General features: G+C 42.7%; 3 protein-coding genes across 11 annotated transcripts; 1 reads left to right on the top strand and 2 right to left on the bottom strand.

The window, feature by feature from the left end:
• Positions 1-536: 536 nt before the first annotated feature.
• Positions 537-4833, top strand: LOC136491494 (uncharacterized). 6 transcript variants are annotated; one of them, XM_066487820.1, is made up of 8 exons: positions 537-1083; positions 1691-2590; positions 2747-2803; positions 2919-2972; positions 3047-3100; positions 3188-3247; positions 3331-3402; positions 4514-4833. In XM_066487820.1, exons 2-8 carry the CDS (start codon positions 1720-1722, stop codon positions 4789-4791), a joined length of 1446 nt encoding a protein of 481 aa, XP_066343917.1. In that variant the 5' UTR covers positions 537-1083; positions 1691-1719; the 3' UTR covers positions 4792-4833. The 6 variants fall into 6 exon arrangements, with proteins under 6 accessions (XP_066343917.1, XP_066343916.1, XP_066343920.1 ...); XM_066487819.1 differs by having other exon boundaries at positions 543-1083; positions 3322-3402; positions 4514-4831; XM_066487823.1 differs by lacking the exon at positions 4514-4833 and adding an exon at positions 3955-4452 and having other exon boundaries at positions 563-1083.
• An 837-nt stretch (positions 4834-5670) lies between these two features.
• On the bottom strand, positions 5671-10098 carry LOC136491493 (uncharacterized). 2 transcript variants are annotated; one of them, XM_066487818.1, is made up of 10 exons: positions 9570-10098; positions 8801-8922; positions 8618-8724; positions 8306-8370; positions 8033-8220; positions 7594-7836; positions 6730-6831; positions 6591-6641; positions 6083-6173; positions 5671-5943 (listed from the first exon to the last, which is right to left on the bottom strand). In XM_066487818.1, exons 1-10 carry the CDS (start codon positions 9730-9732, stop codon positions 5789-5791), a joined length of 1287 nt encoding a protein of 428 aa, XP_066343915.1. In that variant the 5' UTR covers positions 9733-10098; the 3' UTR covers positions 5671-5788. The 2 variants fall into 2 exon arrangements, with proteins under 2 accessions (XP_066343915.1, XP_066343914.1); XM_066487817.1 differs by having other exon boundaries at positions 8588-8724; positions 9570-10093.
• Positions 10099-10573: 475 nt separating this feature from the next.
• LOC136491492 (RNA-binding protein L-like) lies at positions 10574-14598 on the bottom strand. 3 transcript variants are annotated; one of them, XM_066487816.1, is made up of 7 exons: positions 14153-14598; positions 13155-13620; positions 11792-11841; positions 11578-11708; positions 11391-11493; positions 11108-11299; positions 10574-10914 (listed from the first exon to the last, which is right to left on the bottom strand). In XM_066487816.1, the coding sequence occupies exons 1-7, from the start codon at positions 14501-14503 to the stop codon at positions 10912-10914; spliced, it is 1296 nt and encodes a 431-aa protein (XP_066343913.1). In that variant the 5' UTR covers positions 14504-14598; the 3' UTR covers positions 10574-10911. The 3 variants fall into 3 exon arrangements, with proteins under 3 accessions (XP_066343913.1, XP_066343911.1, XP_066343910.1); XM_066487814.1 differs by having other exon boundaries at positions 11108-11308; positions 14153-14596; XM_066487813.1 differs by lacking the exon at positions 10574-10914 and having other exon boundaries at positions 11072-11308.
• Positions 14599-15891: the final 1293 nt, after the last annotated feature.

Raw genomic sequence — 15891 nt, 5'->3', positions numbered from 1 at the left:
CCTGGTAAGCCCCATGAGCACACCTTACCTATTACCTGCTCGACGAAAAGCCCAAAAGGATGGCCGCTCGCCGTCACCGTACCACCCGCAGCCGGTGCTTGAAGCCAGCACCAGAGCGTCGCCTCGTGCACCGCTCTCCGTCAAAAGGCTTGTCGGCGTCGCTGCCTTCCCGCCCGCGTGCCGGCACGCCCGGCTGCCCGAGCGAGCAGCACATCTGCGCTCAATCAGCTGGCTGAACCACGCGTGCCCACGATACTCTCCTTTTTTTTTTGGAAAAAGGTTGGATTTCATTCATAGTTGTATTACATCCAGTCGGGCACTCCTATCAAAAGAGAAAATTACATAGAAATCCACGCTAGGAGCACCCAACGATCCTTGCCCCTGCCGACCACCTTGGCCGCAAGCCCAGCCTTCTCTAGATGAAACTCAAGGTCGAAACCTGAGTCCATGAAAAGATTTTCAAAGCCTATCAGCAGCACACCAGAAGCATGCCGTTTATCCGCTGAACGCCCCGGGTGGTCCTCGCATTCACCAGGCTCGGTCGCCGATCGTCTCACTAACAAAGCCCAGTCGACAACACAGCAATCTCGCAAGGGGACTCGGAGAACACCAGCTCGGACACCCGAGGAGGTGGAGAGATAACCTCACAAAGCAGTCACGGACAACATTATGGATGTCCTAACCACTTCGGAGAGAAAACAATCCCCCAGACTCCGGCAACCATGTCGGTGATTGCGACGTTGGCGATGCTGCAGACTTCTTGAACACCTCTGAAGCTGGTTCGGCACCACCGCACGGCACGCGCGCAGCCGGAGCCCTCCGCCAATCGGCACCATGGGCCTCCGGACGCGCGGCCCACAAGCGAAGAAGCATGGGCCTCCTCTATGCTGAAGGCGACGTTCCCTCGCGTTAACTGTGGCATAGGTTCCGTTCCCCAATTTTCCTGGGGCTGCTGCGCCTGCGCCGCGCTCCCTCCCTCTCGTCTTCTCCCTCGCGGCGATCCGGATTCCGCAGCAACGGCCCCTCTCGTCTTCTTCCTCGCGGCGCTCGATCCCTCCTGATTGGCGCGTGGCGGGTTCGGTGGTAAGGAAGCGATACTTCGTTTGGATTCATTGACCGTTTCCATTTATGATTTATTTGGTGTGAGCGTTCAAATCGAAATTTCTCCTTGGGATGGATTCTCCGATCATGGCGATTCACTTGATGTGTGATGGCAGTTTATTTCCTAATTTTGGGGTCGACTGATCAACATGTCCCCGTGTTATGTTCGTACTATGTGCAGATTGCAACGTTCGAATTGAATATATGCATGCGCAGATCAATCGGCTTGTGTGTTGATTTATTTAAGGAATCAAGTTACTCTTTATTGATTACCTTTTACTCTCGCATTTTAGACCAGGAAATATATTTATCTCTTTCCTTCTAATCCTTTTGAATTATTTAGCAGCAGCCTCAAAATCTATGACATAAAAATGTGTTGTGAGAACATTAAATTTCAGCCTGTACTGCTGCTTTGCCAAGACGCGCTCTAAACATTGCATTGTTGGTTGTAAATTGTGCCATGTAGCTTCTGAAATTCTACGCGTGCCTTTTCATTCTGATGGTATTTGTTCCACTGCATCACTTTCCCAGTTTAGAGGAGAGACACAAGTGCTGATTGACACCAACGGGGTATTCTTACCATTTTCAGATTCAACTGGTTGAACAAAACTAGTAAAGATGGCATCAGAAGGGAACAAAGATGTACCTAATGAAGCTTTGTCCGTGGATCAATCATTGATTTCTGGTGTGAAGCGCAAGCGTGGCCGCCCAAGGAAATATGAATATCCTGTATATGAACTACCACAGAAGGTACAGCCCATCCAGAGCGCCCCACCTCTTGTTCACTGCACACAAGATGGCTCAAGTATGGCCAGCCATACATTAGGTGGCAGTGCTCATGGTAATTGGTCCGGTCAACCTAGGAATCCGGCTAATGCTTCTCTTCAAGGTAATTCTGGCAAGGATGACTTTCTTGGCAAGCATTTTGTTGGCAAGCTAACCAAGAAAGTTCCTGGGTTTTCCCTCATTACGGTAAAAGTGAAGGACAATCAGGTGCTCAAAGGTTGGGTTCCAGATGAAATTAATCTCCGTCCAATAACACCTAAGGATGACCTTGCCCCAGAGCTACCCATGCTTCGACCGAGTCAAGTTCGAAAGCGAGCATCAGCAATCCATATGCAACCTGCTCTTCTTGTGCCAATGCACTTGGAGGATGTTACACTTGCAAAGCCTCTGCAGATGAGAAGACCTGTTGAGAAAACTATTGCTAAGCATGCTGTGCCTCTTGCTCCTAGGCCTTACATTGGTTCTGGTGTTGTTGCAGCAGTACCTATATCAGTTGCTCCCAGTAATCCTGAAACAAGAACTTTGGCCAGGCAGGATGCTGAACTTGTAATCCCACAATCATCAGTTGCTGCGGTGCCAATTAAATCTGTTCGTCCTGTCTCGGTACCATGCAAGCCTCTGCAAAATGAGTTTACTGGAAAGAAGTCTGTTGACGAGGTTCAGAAAGATTCAGAACCTCCAAATGTAACCAAGGAATCACCAGGTATGCTTTGCTGGATTGGTGCCATGTTGTGTTTCAGATCATTGACTTGAATTCTCGAAACTGTTTTGTCCCGCAGACTGTATTTCCCATCTGATTTTTCAATCTCATAAGTCTTATGGCTGCCATATTAATGCTTGTAAATTTGTTCTTTTGTAGTGAAAGCTGAAAAACCAAACATTGCTCTTGTGGATGTAGTGGTCAAGGATTCTCCAGGTCAAAACTAGTTTATGCGCTACCCTTTATATAAAATTAAATGAAAATTGTCTCTGGGTTGAAAGAGACTTCAACTAATGTGGCCTGATCTCCTTACCTTGATTGGTTCCTACAGGGGAAAGGCAACAGCTTAATGATCAAGTAACAGATGTGGTTAGGGAATCTTCTGGTAAGATCTAGAATTCTATGCTTGAAGTATAACTGGCATAGTGCATGTAGTCTAAGTGCTCTTTCTCGTGGCAGGTCAAACTCAGAATGTTGATGTGACAATGTCTGATGAGATCAAAATAGCATCAGGTACAATATAATTTTATACTCCTGATTTCAATTCCATATTATTTTATTAAAACTTAAAAGTGACCATTAAGTGGGGGATTTCTTCAGGCGCCAGAGATCAGCCAAATTCTGCAAATAGTGAACAGCAGAGTTCTAAGGAACCATCAGGTGATATATGATCCCAATATTTCACACGCTTAAAAAACTGGCCATGATCTTATACCGTGGGTATGAAAATTTAGACATCACAGAACAATCTGAGCAGCTGAAGACAGAGACCGATGTCGAGAAAGGAGTTGATGCCTCAAAGTCAGATGCCTCAGGTAAAAACGAAAACGAAGCCTAAACCTCTCCTTTTAATGTTTCTAGTGGCATCTGAATCTTGATTTTATGATAAAGTATTGCGATGACTGAATACTTTTGTGTTGATCAAATCAAAGGGAATGTAATCATTTGATTATACCCTTTTATCTGCACAAACTAAAAAGTTGTACTAAATGTAGGAATTTGTAATTTGTTGAACTGCATCCAAGATGTCTAGTTCTCTTGTGCACTCTCCTCTCTTAATGAAATGAATATGATATGCAACTCTCATGTGTTCGAGAAAAAAAAAGATATATAATTCTTTATCCTACACTTTTTTGGACCCTACTAAGCCCATGCCAAATTTGTTGCAAAAATTTGTACCTGTATGCAATTTGTTATCTGCCATGCATGACTAGACTGGGTGGCCATTGGCTCATCCTAACCTACCTTTTGCCTATTGCTGAAGCTTTTAGTACAGGCAGCTTAGCATATAAATATGTCACCTCCTAGGGAGACTTCTTTTTTACTGCAAGAGCTAACAAACTATTGAGGTGTTTAAATTTGTATAATTCCAGATGACATTCAGCCTGCGCACAGGCGAGGGTAAGGCTTGCCACTAACACCCTTCCCCAGACCCCGCACAGAGCGGGAGCTCTCTACACTGGGTACGCCCTTTTTTATTCAGCCTGCGCATGATGAACAAGAAATGAAGGTTGGCGGTAAATGAAAGTAGAGATCAAGATTCAATGAACACAACACAGATCCTGATGTTTAGTGAAAGTTTGCTGCCTGTAATGTTTCTGTCAAGCTTATTGGGATGTGTAGCTTGAGTTTTTGTGAATGGACCAATGCTTTAGGAGTAGACTCCTACCTTTACATTTTAGTTTTATTCCCCTGCAAGTATAGGTGAGAGATTAAGTAGAGATACAGAAACCCAAAAAAACCACCTAGGACATATCAGTTATGGCACAGGTAGAATTGCAAACCAGAAAAAAAAAAAAAAAACAGGGGGAAAGAAACATTATTTGATGTACTTTTCATTTTTAGGAAGATGACATTGACTTAAAGTTATTTTGAACTCCTGGTCTTGTAATATGGCTTTTTGACATTTTAAGCTCTAATTCACAGGCATATGGAAACCTGATGCTATACAGGAAAATTTGCCCTTGTCTGTAATATGCCCCTCTCGTCTGTTGTTAATTTCCCCAAAAAAGTATTTTCAACAGATTCTGCCCCCGTATTTTGTACCTAAATTTACTATCCTTTTTAGTTGTGTCGTTGCCTTGCTGCTCTTGCCCCTGCTGTCCGGAAAAGAAGACTCATATAAGATGACGAGCCATATCATGGTCCAAGGAAAGCCTTCCAACAGAAGAGGTTTATCATGGCCGTTCAAACTGCAAAGCTAATTGGAAGGACAGTTGCACACCATTACATATTCTGCTCTTTTGCCCTACATCTGGTCGAACAAATATATTTAAGTTTCAGTCTTCGATGCATGCATTTTGATCAATAATTTCTTCTAGGATATTCTTAAAATTCTTCTGAGATTCTGCAAGTATTTTCAATACAATTTTATACATACGACTTGCATGTTAACAAAATAAACAGTTTAAATCCCCGTTTGTTCCAAATTACAAGTCATTTCAACTTTTTTGAAGAGTCAAAGAATTTCAAGCTTGACCAAAATTATAAGAAGAGTTACAAAGATTTACGATTAAATAGCTATACTATAAAAATTTAATTAATAATGAAGAATTTAATGATACTTATTTGGGGTTATAAATGTTATTATTTGTTATATAAATTTGATCAGATGTTTTGCCTCCAATAAATTTGAAACGGAGAGTATAGTTTTTAAGACTTGACTATGTTGTCCTAACTGACTTCTTATGGCCGATGTAAACCAATTTCGATCGATGCGAGCTCTAATAGAAAAAGAATAATGCTAACATTACAGAAATAATATTGTCAAACAAAACTTCATGTTTTTTTTCTTAAAAGAACTTCAAAAGTTGTTACACTTGCAAGATGAATGTACATTAGCCTCGTGAAAATAAGGCCTTCACTAACTTACTCTTTTACAATGTCACGTTGTACATAGTGCTCTTGGAAGAAGAAAAGGTGTTGCTAAGATAACAAAGAATTGCTGCAATTTCTCTCTATTTCATTTTACTGCCCCACGGAACCCCCCTTAAAAAGAATATTTCCGAAACCCACACCAAGCATGAAGAATGGCAAGAAGTTGCAAAGCCCTTCCAACTAAAATACGGACACAGACCAGCAACTGACAAGTGAATCAACAGACTAGGCAAAATCGCGTTGTCCTTTCAGACGTATACCCCAAACCAAAGGGGTAAGCCAGGATTCTTCCAACAAAAGGAGATTGTCATTGGTACGACAAGTTTACATGTATTTTCCTGGGACCACGCTGCTTGCAGCAGGGACCATGATGGGATGAATGGCCTGGAACGGCTGCACAAGTGGTGAAGGGCTTGGTACCACCAATGGCAGGTTCCCAGTTGCCATGACTGGAGGGGCCAAATACACCGGGGTGTTGCCTAGAGAGAAGATTTTGCAGGTACTTCCATGGTCAGTTCAGTCCAAAACAAGTATGTTCCATTCGAGAAAAAGAAACTTAAAGCTAAACATTGCAATATAGTTTCTACAGTAGCCAAAACCATGTTTTTGGTTTGTTACCTTGAAACTTCTGCATGCTAGCTTGATATGAATTCAACAGCACAGGGCGAGGCCATCCTTGAAAACCAAGGGGTGTTCCATGCATTGCATCCTTCAACAGGAACCAAGAATAGATGAGTCAAGAGGAAGGGGGAAAAAATCTGTGCTAACTTATACTATACATATCATTTGTATGAAACATGGTTGGTTACTTGCCAGAGATAACAAGAAGATTAAACAGGTTAACAGATCAACCGTGACAGAAAAGAAAAACATTCCAAAAGAAAACAGTTCATTCCAGTTAACAAACTAGCTTAATATGTAAAATAATCTGTGCAACATCAGGGTTGGCAGCAAAGGTCAATCACATGTGAAGAACACTCAAAGTTGCAGGAGTGTAAAGCTAAAATACTTTACCCAAGGTCTAGATTTTATAAATATAATAGTGAACAATTTTCTGCATCGTCGTCCTATTCTTGATATTATCCACTTTAAGTGTCAAGGCAAATAATAATTGTGAATCACTCACCTGAGGAACTGGTTGAACATAAACAACAGGACTGAACTTCCCAGTCATTACCTATCATGTCGTCACATAAAATAATTTTTTTATTAGAACACAAATAAACATAACTTTATGTATATAAGGTCAGGCAATTTAGACTTACAGGCTGAGGACTAGGGGTTGTGTAGGTTGCGCCCACCTGCATGGGATGGTATGGTGTACCAACTCTGGCTGGGTCTAGCCTCGATGCATTATGGCCCACGATCTATGACCCAAAAGGTTAAGCAGTATCAGAATTCAGAAGCATGCTAATGTTAGAATTAGACATTCACGATAGAGGCAGCAAGCAAGACCAAATTTTAGTGTATTGGCATATGCTTGCACAAAGTACAGTAACAGAACATAAAAGACAAGTGGTTAAAAGAAGCCTTCAATCAAACATAAAATACATTTACATGTGACCTAGTTTTTTCAGTTCGGAGTAAAAAAGATGTGATTTTTATTGCATCAGAATGAAATTAAAGTTGCTGTGCTAAGCTGTAAGTTGACATGAACAATCGGTTTACAATTTCAATTTATTCATTTAGGCCAACAGAAAAGGTAAATTAGCCAGCTAACAAATAAGAATGGCTTGCATAGCTCAACTGCAAAGCACATACTCCCTCTGTCCCGATATGTCCGTCGTTTTGGCTCTGTACCAAGTGCAGCAAATATTAACTGAACCTGGACATAGGTGTGTACAGATGCGTTGAAGGTTGTGTGAATCTAGACAACAACTACTACTCCTAGAACGACACATAGAGGGACAGAGGGAGTAGGAGATTAGGAATAAGTGCACGAGCTCAGATATAGAAAAAAAATAATAATGGAGTAACCCATGTGCAGCAAGTTATCAACTTGAACTATGGGAGGCATGTTACAAGTTGCTATCCAATATTTCCTTTTTTAATATCAATGGAATACTATAGTATTGTCCAATGAAGGGTGAAACAATCAAAAGCACATAAGAATAGATCGAAGTACTTACTGACTGAACATATTGAGGTGAAATGGCATAGTTTGCAGGAGACAGGTTACTACAATGAACCTTGTTGGATAGAGGTGAAATGCCTGACACAGATTTTGACTCATATACAGGTACGCCCATTGGTGCTTCAGGGGCAGAGTGTGAAATGTAGTATGTGTCAACAGGGGCCGTAGCTGCAAGTACTTGCCTAGAACTTGCAAAAGATGGAGAGAAGACCTTTGCACAAGGATTGAGTTTAAATTCCTGAAATAATGTACAATTGTTCTATTAACATAGAAACAAAGGATTCATAAAACAACTGACATAATCAACAAATCTGTACAGCGAGCAACTACAGGTATGGTCAAAACTCAAAACAGAAGACAAAATGTGCAAACACTAATAGGTAAGAAGTCAGATCAGTACAGAACTGTCACAATCCAATATTAAATGAGCTTACCTTAGCAGCGGTTTTGCTTGAAGTGACAATCTTGGTAACTGAATTATTGACTGGCTGAGAGGGTTTAACATCTGAAGCCACCACGGGCGCAGCTATAGCTGAACTTGTAACAACATCAACTTTATGCTTGGAGAAACATGGCCCCGCATGTCCGGTTGAGGAGCTTAAACTTGTAGTGCTACCACTATCTGAGCAATTGAGCAGATTTAATGCAAAGGGAGCAAAGGGAAGAAATACTATGTTGGTAATAGAAGAAACAAAAGGGATTCATACTTTGACCATTTTTCTTAACAGAAGTATTTTTCTCCTGACCCACCAAGGCGCATTTCTCAGCTTGCCTGCGACAAAAATAGTATTAATTGTTCAACAATGGAAGGAAGTAAGAATTTAATGAAGTCAAATAGATTCCTTTATGTCTACTGCTTGAATCCACATGAGAAAAAAAAAACAATTTCTCATTTACATTGGGGTCAAGTACGATGCATACATACAATCCAAATGCGATATATATGGAACAATACAAAACAGTATGCATAGCTGGAATTGAGAACATACATAAGTGGAGATATATTTTCAGTTTTAGACATTTTCGGGTAATTTGCATGTGAAGTTTGAGGCTTCAAGGATCCACTGGCAGCCACCATGTTGGAGTCAAGAGGTTTACAAACATCTTTAAGGGGGAGCGAAAGACCCTGCAGAAAAAAGAATGGCTATCATGAACACCGGTACAAGACAATGCCTCGTAGCATGGTACTGAACTAAACCTACCTTTGCAATCACTTGAACAAGGTCATCTGGGCAAATAACAAGAGTGTCCACAAATGATCCCAGCGACAGATTCGCATCTCCCTTCCCGTTTGCAATCTTCTTTGCTTTCTTTAGCACGACACCTGCTCAACATGAAGTCATCAATGCAATGTTTTTCCCAACAGAAAGACGTTTTTTTTTCATCTTTAAATATTTGGCGCTTCAACTCGCAGCTAGAATCGTATATAGGACAAACTAGTAATAAATGCCTACCACAAAAGTATCGCATACTCTATTTACATACATTGCTAGGAGCCCTCCCTATGATCTCGGAATTCCGCAGTACGTCATTCCCTAATCCATACCTTGAGCCCAATCATGCTGTGGTTCCCACGACACCGCAAAATCAACCACCCCAGCCAAGATGAAACGACCGAGATCTTGGCTGCGGACAAAAGAAAGCATGCACAGCTGTAACACAAGAGGAACCAAACCCAGCGATCTCTACCTCCCGCCTCCAAATCCATCCCAACGCACCGAGAAAACTAACATCCGGCGGGCTCCCAGCGACCACAACCACACGTCAAGCAAGCCGATCAATCGGATGCAAAGGAAACCGGGGGCACCAGCCAGCCCCGGCAGCACCCACCGCCCGACTCCACCCACTGTTGGATCACGTCCCGGACGGCATTCCCGTGATCCCCAAACCCTGCGGGCGGACCCCAGCAAGGGCGAGCTTTTACGTTTGGGAGCGGGAGGAAGGGGAGTGAGGGAAGAGCGGAGCGCGCACCGTATCCGGCATCGACGCAGGCGGTGTGGAGGACGCCGGCGTAGGCGGATCCGTCGCGGACCCGCACCTCCACGGGCAGGCCCACCATGCAGACCGTGGCGAGCAGCAGCGCCTCGGCGATGGACGGCGAGGGCGGCGGCTTCGCCTTCCTGGGGCGGGCCATGGGAGAGAGAGAGAAGGGGGGAGGGGAGGCGACGAGCCGACCCGAAAAAAGGCAAGCGGCGAAAGGACCAAGGGGCGCGGCCGTGTGACTCGGACTCGCTTCGGATCGGAGGTGGCACCGGCACCTTGACGTCGCGCCTTTTGTGCCCCGTTCCTTTCCGGGCTGATGCGTCGTCTGCTCTTGCTCCGCGCGAATCTTAAAGCCTGGCGGCGTGATTTTTTAATAGGTGATGATATCGGTACGGTACGTACGCGAAGGCGAAGCATGGGCATGTTTGGATTTTTTTTTATTTATTATATATATACACCAAATTTTGCATGCATGTGTTACGCTTTGAGATTTTGAAAACGAGGAAAGGCGTTGCCGAGGGGAAATTAGTGCGAACTGTGGTAGAGATTCAAATGATACCTAGATCTGATCTCGCGTACAGCACCACGAATGTCTACTCAAAAGTTCCTGGCACAAGCTCGTTGTTTACACGATCCATCCTTATCACTTGGCCAAAGCGAAGCCACCTAGCTTCCAGAAGCGAGTTACGCTATCGTAAAGAAACACCCATGGTGGAATTCCACGCAGAATACTGAATACTGAAAAGAATTCATCGTACTGTAATACCACCGTGTTCAGATTTGGACGGCCACGAAAACGACGGTAGCTCATGCTTCTATACAGTCACAACGGCAAAACTGAGGTAAAGGCGTCGAAACAGATAAAAATGAGGCCACGTTGCCATCGACACATTGTGTCGTGATATCGTGCATGTCCATGTGCCCAACCTGAGAACAAAACACGGTTGTCCGTAGTGATAAAGAACGAATCCAACGCAAAGTAACCAGAAAAATGGAATAGGAAACAAACGGCACAGAGCATATATAGGCATATAGCATCACAGTAGATATGCAATACACAGTAACACAGGTAACAATAGATCCGAGAAGCATGGAAAGAAACTAAGAAAGCATGTCTCAACATAGCAATCACAGTAGAGCACCACTTGTTCATAGACATAACACAGTGCATATATATGATATAAATAGATGAAACCGGGCCATGGGGCCATCAAAATCAGGAGCCTTTCGAAACCACCTCTATTGACAAGAATGCAATATAAGAGCGCCTTGAAATAATATTAATTAATTCCATCTCGACAACCCAACGACCTACCCGAGCAAACACGCCTCACTGCAAGAGAGAAAACAAAATTAGCATGTGATCAGTAAATAAGGTTATAGACATCATGTAATGCCTATTGATCCTGGCATGTAAGCATGGTTGAACAAGGCAATCTGAGCGCTGGCATACATTTGTTATAATAATGGTGATGATTTTGTCACCATTTAAACTCAAAATGGCATTAATTAGCTAGGAGCTTCACCTGTTGTTGCTGTGGCTGCTGTGCAGCTTGTTGCTGTTGGTAATTGGGATAACCAGCATAAGCACCATAACCATACATGTTAGGATCCTGAGGTTGTGCATACCCACTGCCATAAGCCTCATAACCTTGTCCATAGCCACCATAGTAACCACCAGCACCAGCAGCCGCTGCTGCACCCCATTGGTTGGATTCCTGCTGAGGCTGAGAATTTTTACATCAGTATTAGCCACTTCATCTACACTATACAACATGGAAGGAAGAAAAATGGTATGCAAGAAATAACCTGAGCCTGCTTGTTCGACAGGCTTCGACCCCACGAAAGCCGAACATTCTGTGCACCAATCAAGGCCCCTTGCAGCATTAGCAGCGCTTGCTCGGCAGAAGGTCTGAAATGCATTGTCATAGTAACTAAGACAAAAATACTTTTACAAATACATGCCAACAGACCAAATGAGTAAATAAAGGTCAACCTGGTAACAAACTGAACAAAACCACATCTCTTCCCAACAGGGATCTTAACATGGACGACTTCGCCATAAGGGGAAAAAACTTGTTTTAGGGTATCTTCAGTAACATTGGGGTCAAGCCCACCAACAAATATCTGAAGACAATAACAGAATAAAGTTAACAAAAAACTGGGAGATGAATGACTGATATGCAGAAAAAAAAGAATTAAGAACGCACGGTGGTATTGTTAGGATCATTCTCAGACTGAGCTCCTTGAGAATTTGGTACTGTAAATAAAAGCAAAAAAGTGAAGGCAGCATATATTGTAAGATTGATGAATAGTAATATCTAATAAATGAATGCTACCATGGAAAAGCCTGTCACTAAAGTTATTAGGTTAACTCATATTCAACAATGAGAACATTTACAAATGGCAAATTGGGCATGCATATCGTGTTATATGTACAAAGGAGAATAGAATGCATCAGAGCAATTATACAAAGTTAGCCCATCTAACACATACAATTATGAAGAATCATGGTATTGGTAAGAACATTAGTCAACTAGACAGGTCCAAAATTCAGGTAACATAGGATTCAAGCGGCTAAATTGCCAAAGAGAGAGCCAATAAGAAAAAATAGATTATGCAGAAAATTATTTATTGGTCCAAGGAAAAAAAATGTTGTTTTGGTACACTGTGCATAAAGCATGAAACCAAGCTGAACCAATAGAACAAAATATGGAACACACTATGCAATTAAAATCTCAGCTCTAGCCATTACTTTATATTATATCTCAGATTAGGTAAGTAGGTACAAACCATGCACATGGGCAGTTGTGCACAGATATTGATAAATCTAAGTTGAAGGAAACAAAAGAAAACTGACGAATACGTAGGCAAGACTCGACCATCAACACCTAGAACAAACTGAAGAGAATAAAAAGGCAGTATTTGCCACCGCCCCCCCCCCCCCCCCCCCCCCCCCCCCCACCCCACCCCCAAAGCCTTGTAGGGTAGGAGCTGACAAGTATTTATAAGCTCTAGGAGTCTAAATATATGGAAAAGAGTTTCAATCCCTCAGCCTTAGTGGAAAGCATGCACTAATAAAAGATGTACAAAAAGAAATTGTGCACTAAGTGCATACACAGACGAAACAGAATCAGAGATAGCATGGGAAAGTACAAAGAACCATAAACTTAAGGAAACCAACTTAGAATTTAGGACATAAATGATTTACACTGACCTAAATGAGGCCACGCATTAAACAAGAAATGCATTGCAGCTCAGGTCAGTTCCAAGGCTCCTATACGAATAGAGCCTGTTGGTATCCTGCTTCCAGATAACATGAGTTCCATGAGTCTACTATCGTTCTATGTATTAAATTATCCAAATTCACACTGGGAATGTTGTACTAGGAATAATGACTTCTGGAAGTGAAGTGGTCAACACCTATGCCTAACTTTGATTTGAACACAAGTAGTCAAACAACCCAAAAGACCAATATGAACAGAACAAGTTAAATGTATCCTCAGTTGCATCAATCAGCAAACATGTAGAAGCTAACAAGAATCACAGGGACATGAGACTGGTCATGCTTACCTCTCTCTTGAACAACACCTCCTGTATTTTTCCTACTTGCTGCGGGACCAATACGCATAGGCCTGGAAGAACAAGGCATTCCATTCATTTCAGTCATTGCACGAGCTTGCTCTGTAGGATCACCAAATTTCACAAACCCATATCCCTTTGTGCGCATTGTCAATTTATCAGTCACAACTTTTGCACCCTTCACCGAGGGATAATAAACCCTGAATGTCTCTTGTAACAAGTAATCTGTAACATCTGCAGCCAAATCCCCAACGAAAATAGTATAGTCAGGAGTATCATCATGCTTTTCACCAGCACTGGCCCAGTTCAGCCGAAATGTCAACTCAACATTTGGCATCATCTGTCCATTGTATGTCTGAAGAACTCGCTCTGCAGCTGCACGGCTTGTAAATTCAACAAAACCATAGCCCTGAAGCTGTCCTGAATTCTTGTCACGGATGAGCTTCACATTTTGAACCTGCAAAGTCATGTAAATATGAAGTAAAGGGTCAGAAAATCCTGAATGCATGGGCAGCAACAGCTATAAACACCAATCAGGAAACTCAAACTGAAGCATATAAATAGAATTGCGCAAAAAAAATAAGGGTTATGGCTGCTAAACATTATTACCCTTGGGCAAGAGATAATAGGCAGCAAAAAAAAAAAAACAGAAAATTACAATTTTAAGAAATTTTACAGGATACATAACTATCACTAGATCATGCTAACAAATTCATGAAACCAAATTTAAAAATACCGATTCCAGAATATAGCCCAGAGCTTGATCGTTACAATAGGCTCTAGAATCACTACCAACTTAACCTGGAGCTTCAATCGTCAGCAGTCGTACGAAATTCATAACAAAACGAGTAATAAACAATCAAAGCTTTATAAACCTTAAAGCAAGAACTATTAGCGGCAGCAAAGGGCACATCATATATATTCCGTGAAGAGCAACAATCGAAATCGCACGCATCCACCGCCAGCATCAATCAGATCGGGTCCCATACCTCCCCAGTGCTCAAGAAGCATCCCAAGACGTAGTTCTCGTCCATCCAGTACTGCAGGTCCCCAATCCAGAGCGTCCTGACCTCGTCAGCCGCAGCGGGGGCGGCCGACGCCGGCGCAGGCGCAGGCGGCGCGGCGTAGTACGGCTGAGGGGGTGGCGCCTGCCCGTAGTGCGCCTGCGGTGGAGGCTGACCCCACATCGCCGGAGGCTGCTGCGGAGGCGGTGCGCCGTACTGCTGCGTCATCGGCGGCGGGATCCCGCCCCACTGCGGTGGCTGCCCGCCACCGGCCTGAGGAGGAGGAGGCGCCGCCATGCCCGGCTGCGGCTGCGGCGGCGGTGGCTGCTGCATCATGGCTACTTGGCGAGACGACCCTAACCCTAGCCGAGACGGGAGAGAGGGAGGAGGGACGGCGAGGAGGAGATGGGGGACGAAGGAAAATTCCGGGTTGACATTGTCTGTATACGAGGATACTTAACGTGGGCCGTGGGCCGTGCGGTGGAGCTGGTCCGATTTGGTAGTGCACTAGTGCTTGCTTTGTCAAGAACAGCTGTAATGCTGAAATTGAGCCGGCACGATGGCCTGCACTGATTATCCGAGAAGGTATATAATATAAGACCGATAAAAAAAAAGAAGGTATATAAGAAGCTACTACTTGACTTATATAAAACTATACTAGATGCATTCCCCCTCCGGGAATTGTTTTTTTTTGAGGAAACGGCAGGAAGCCCCCTACCTATTTTTTTCCTTTTCTATTTCCCCTGCGGGAATTAGACAGATGTAGATGAAAATAGAAAACCTTGCTGAAAAGAATTGTGGAATTGAAATATATGTCCAATGTTTAGATGCATGATATTTTCATAGGAAAGAAAAATGGTGTGCTATGACACAGGAAAATGAAAATATATTCTTTTGAATGGTCCCCAATTGTTCACCAGATAATAATTTATGGTGAGGACTGAAGTAGTTTTCCTTATATCAAAAATTAAATTAGTTAAGACAGTCCGTGTGGTGAAAAATAATGATTATTGCTTGATTACTAAATATACATGTACTCGCATATGCTAAAATTATACTCCCTTCGTTCACGAAAGAATGCAATTCTCATATTTTTTTTAGGAGTCCAAAGATTTGAAGTTTGACTAAAAGTACATAAAATTTTACTAACAATTATAATACCAAATAAGTACCATTAAATTGATTACGAAATATGTTTTCGTAATAAAATTAGTTTGAGACATAAATAAATATTAATATTGTTCACTGCAAACTTGATCAAAATTAAACTAGTTTGACTCACATGTAATCCATAGCTGTGTTCTTCTATGGACGGAGTGAGTACTAAGTATGAGCACCTGAACAGCGGCGAATTAATAACTCAAGACATGTCATGTCAAACATTGTGACATCCTATCACAGAACTCAAACAATCCCAGAAACCCTTGAGCAAATGCTAGATGCCTTTTCAGTTTTGATGACGCTTGAGCTTTCATGTCGATGCCTCACCTGTGTCGATGACTGTGATGTGCAGAAGTTTCTCGATGACGACGTCTATGCCAGCGAGGCATCGGTCATGATGTATTACAAACTCACGTACTGCTCAGTTAGCGCTTGATCTGTTTGCGAGAGCATTACTGCAAGAGCACAACTGAGGTCGATTGACGACTGAAACCCTGCGTAGCTAGAGCTTAATCAGGGATGGAAATGACTAATGAGAATCATAAGAAACCATCACGGAAGCT

This window comes from Miscanthus floridulus, chromosome 11 (assembly GCF_019320115.1).
Source record: "Miscanthus floridulus cultivar M001 chromosome 11, ASM1932011v1, whole genome shotgun sequence".
Taxonomy (NCBI): Eukaryota; Viridiplantae; Streptophyta; class Magnoliopsida; order Poales; family Poaceae; genus Miscanthus; species Miscanthus floridulus.
The sequence above is the reverse complement of the archived record's forward strand: the minus strand, read 5'-3'. Positions and strand labels throughout refer to the sequence as shown.

Bases quoted from the DNA above. Each gene is read 5' to 3' on its own strand.
- LOC136491494 (XM_066487819.1), top strand. From the start codon at position 1,720: ATGGCATCAGAAGGGAACAAAGATGTACCTAATGAAGCTTTGTCCGTG. The intron at 2,804-2,918 runs GTCAAAACTAGT...TGGTTCCTACAG, and splicing joins AGTGGTCAAGGATTCTCCAG to GGGAAAGGCAACAGCTTAAT. The intron at 2,973-3,046 runs GTAAGATCTAGA...TTCTCGTGGCAG, and splicing joins TGTGGTTAGGGAATCTTCTG to GTCAAACTCAGAATGTTGAT.
- LOC136491493 (XM_066487817.1), bottom strand. From the start codon at position 9,732: ATGGCCCGCCCCAGGAAGGCGAAGCCGCCGCCCTCGCCGTCCATCGCC. The intron at 8,923-9,569 runs GTGCGCGCTCCG...CATGTTGAGCAG, and splicing joins CTGCGTCGATGCCGGATACG to GTGTCGTGCTAAAGAAAGCA. The intron at 6,832-7,593 runs GTAAGTACTTCG...TTTGGGTCATAG, and splicing joins CACCTCAATATGTTCAGTCA to ATCGTGGGCCATAATGCATC.
- LOC136491492 (XM_066487813.1), bottom strand. From the start codon at position 14,503: ATGATGCAGCAGCCACCGCCGCCGCAGCCGCAGCCGGGCATGGCGGCG. The intron at 11,842-13,154 runs GTAAGCATGACC...TTTTATTTACAG, and splicing joins AGGTGTTGTTCAAGAGAGAG to TACCAAATTCTCAAGGAGCT. The intron at 11,494-11,577 runs GTTGACCTTTAT...AATGCATTTCAG, and splicing joins TTTGTTCAGTTTGTTACCAG to ACCTTCTGCCGAGCAAGCGC.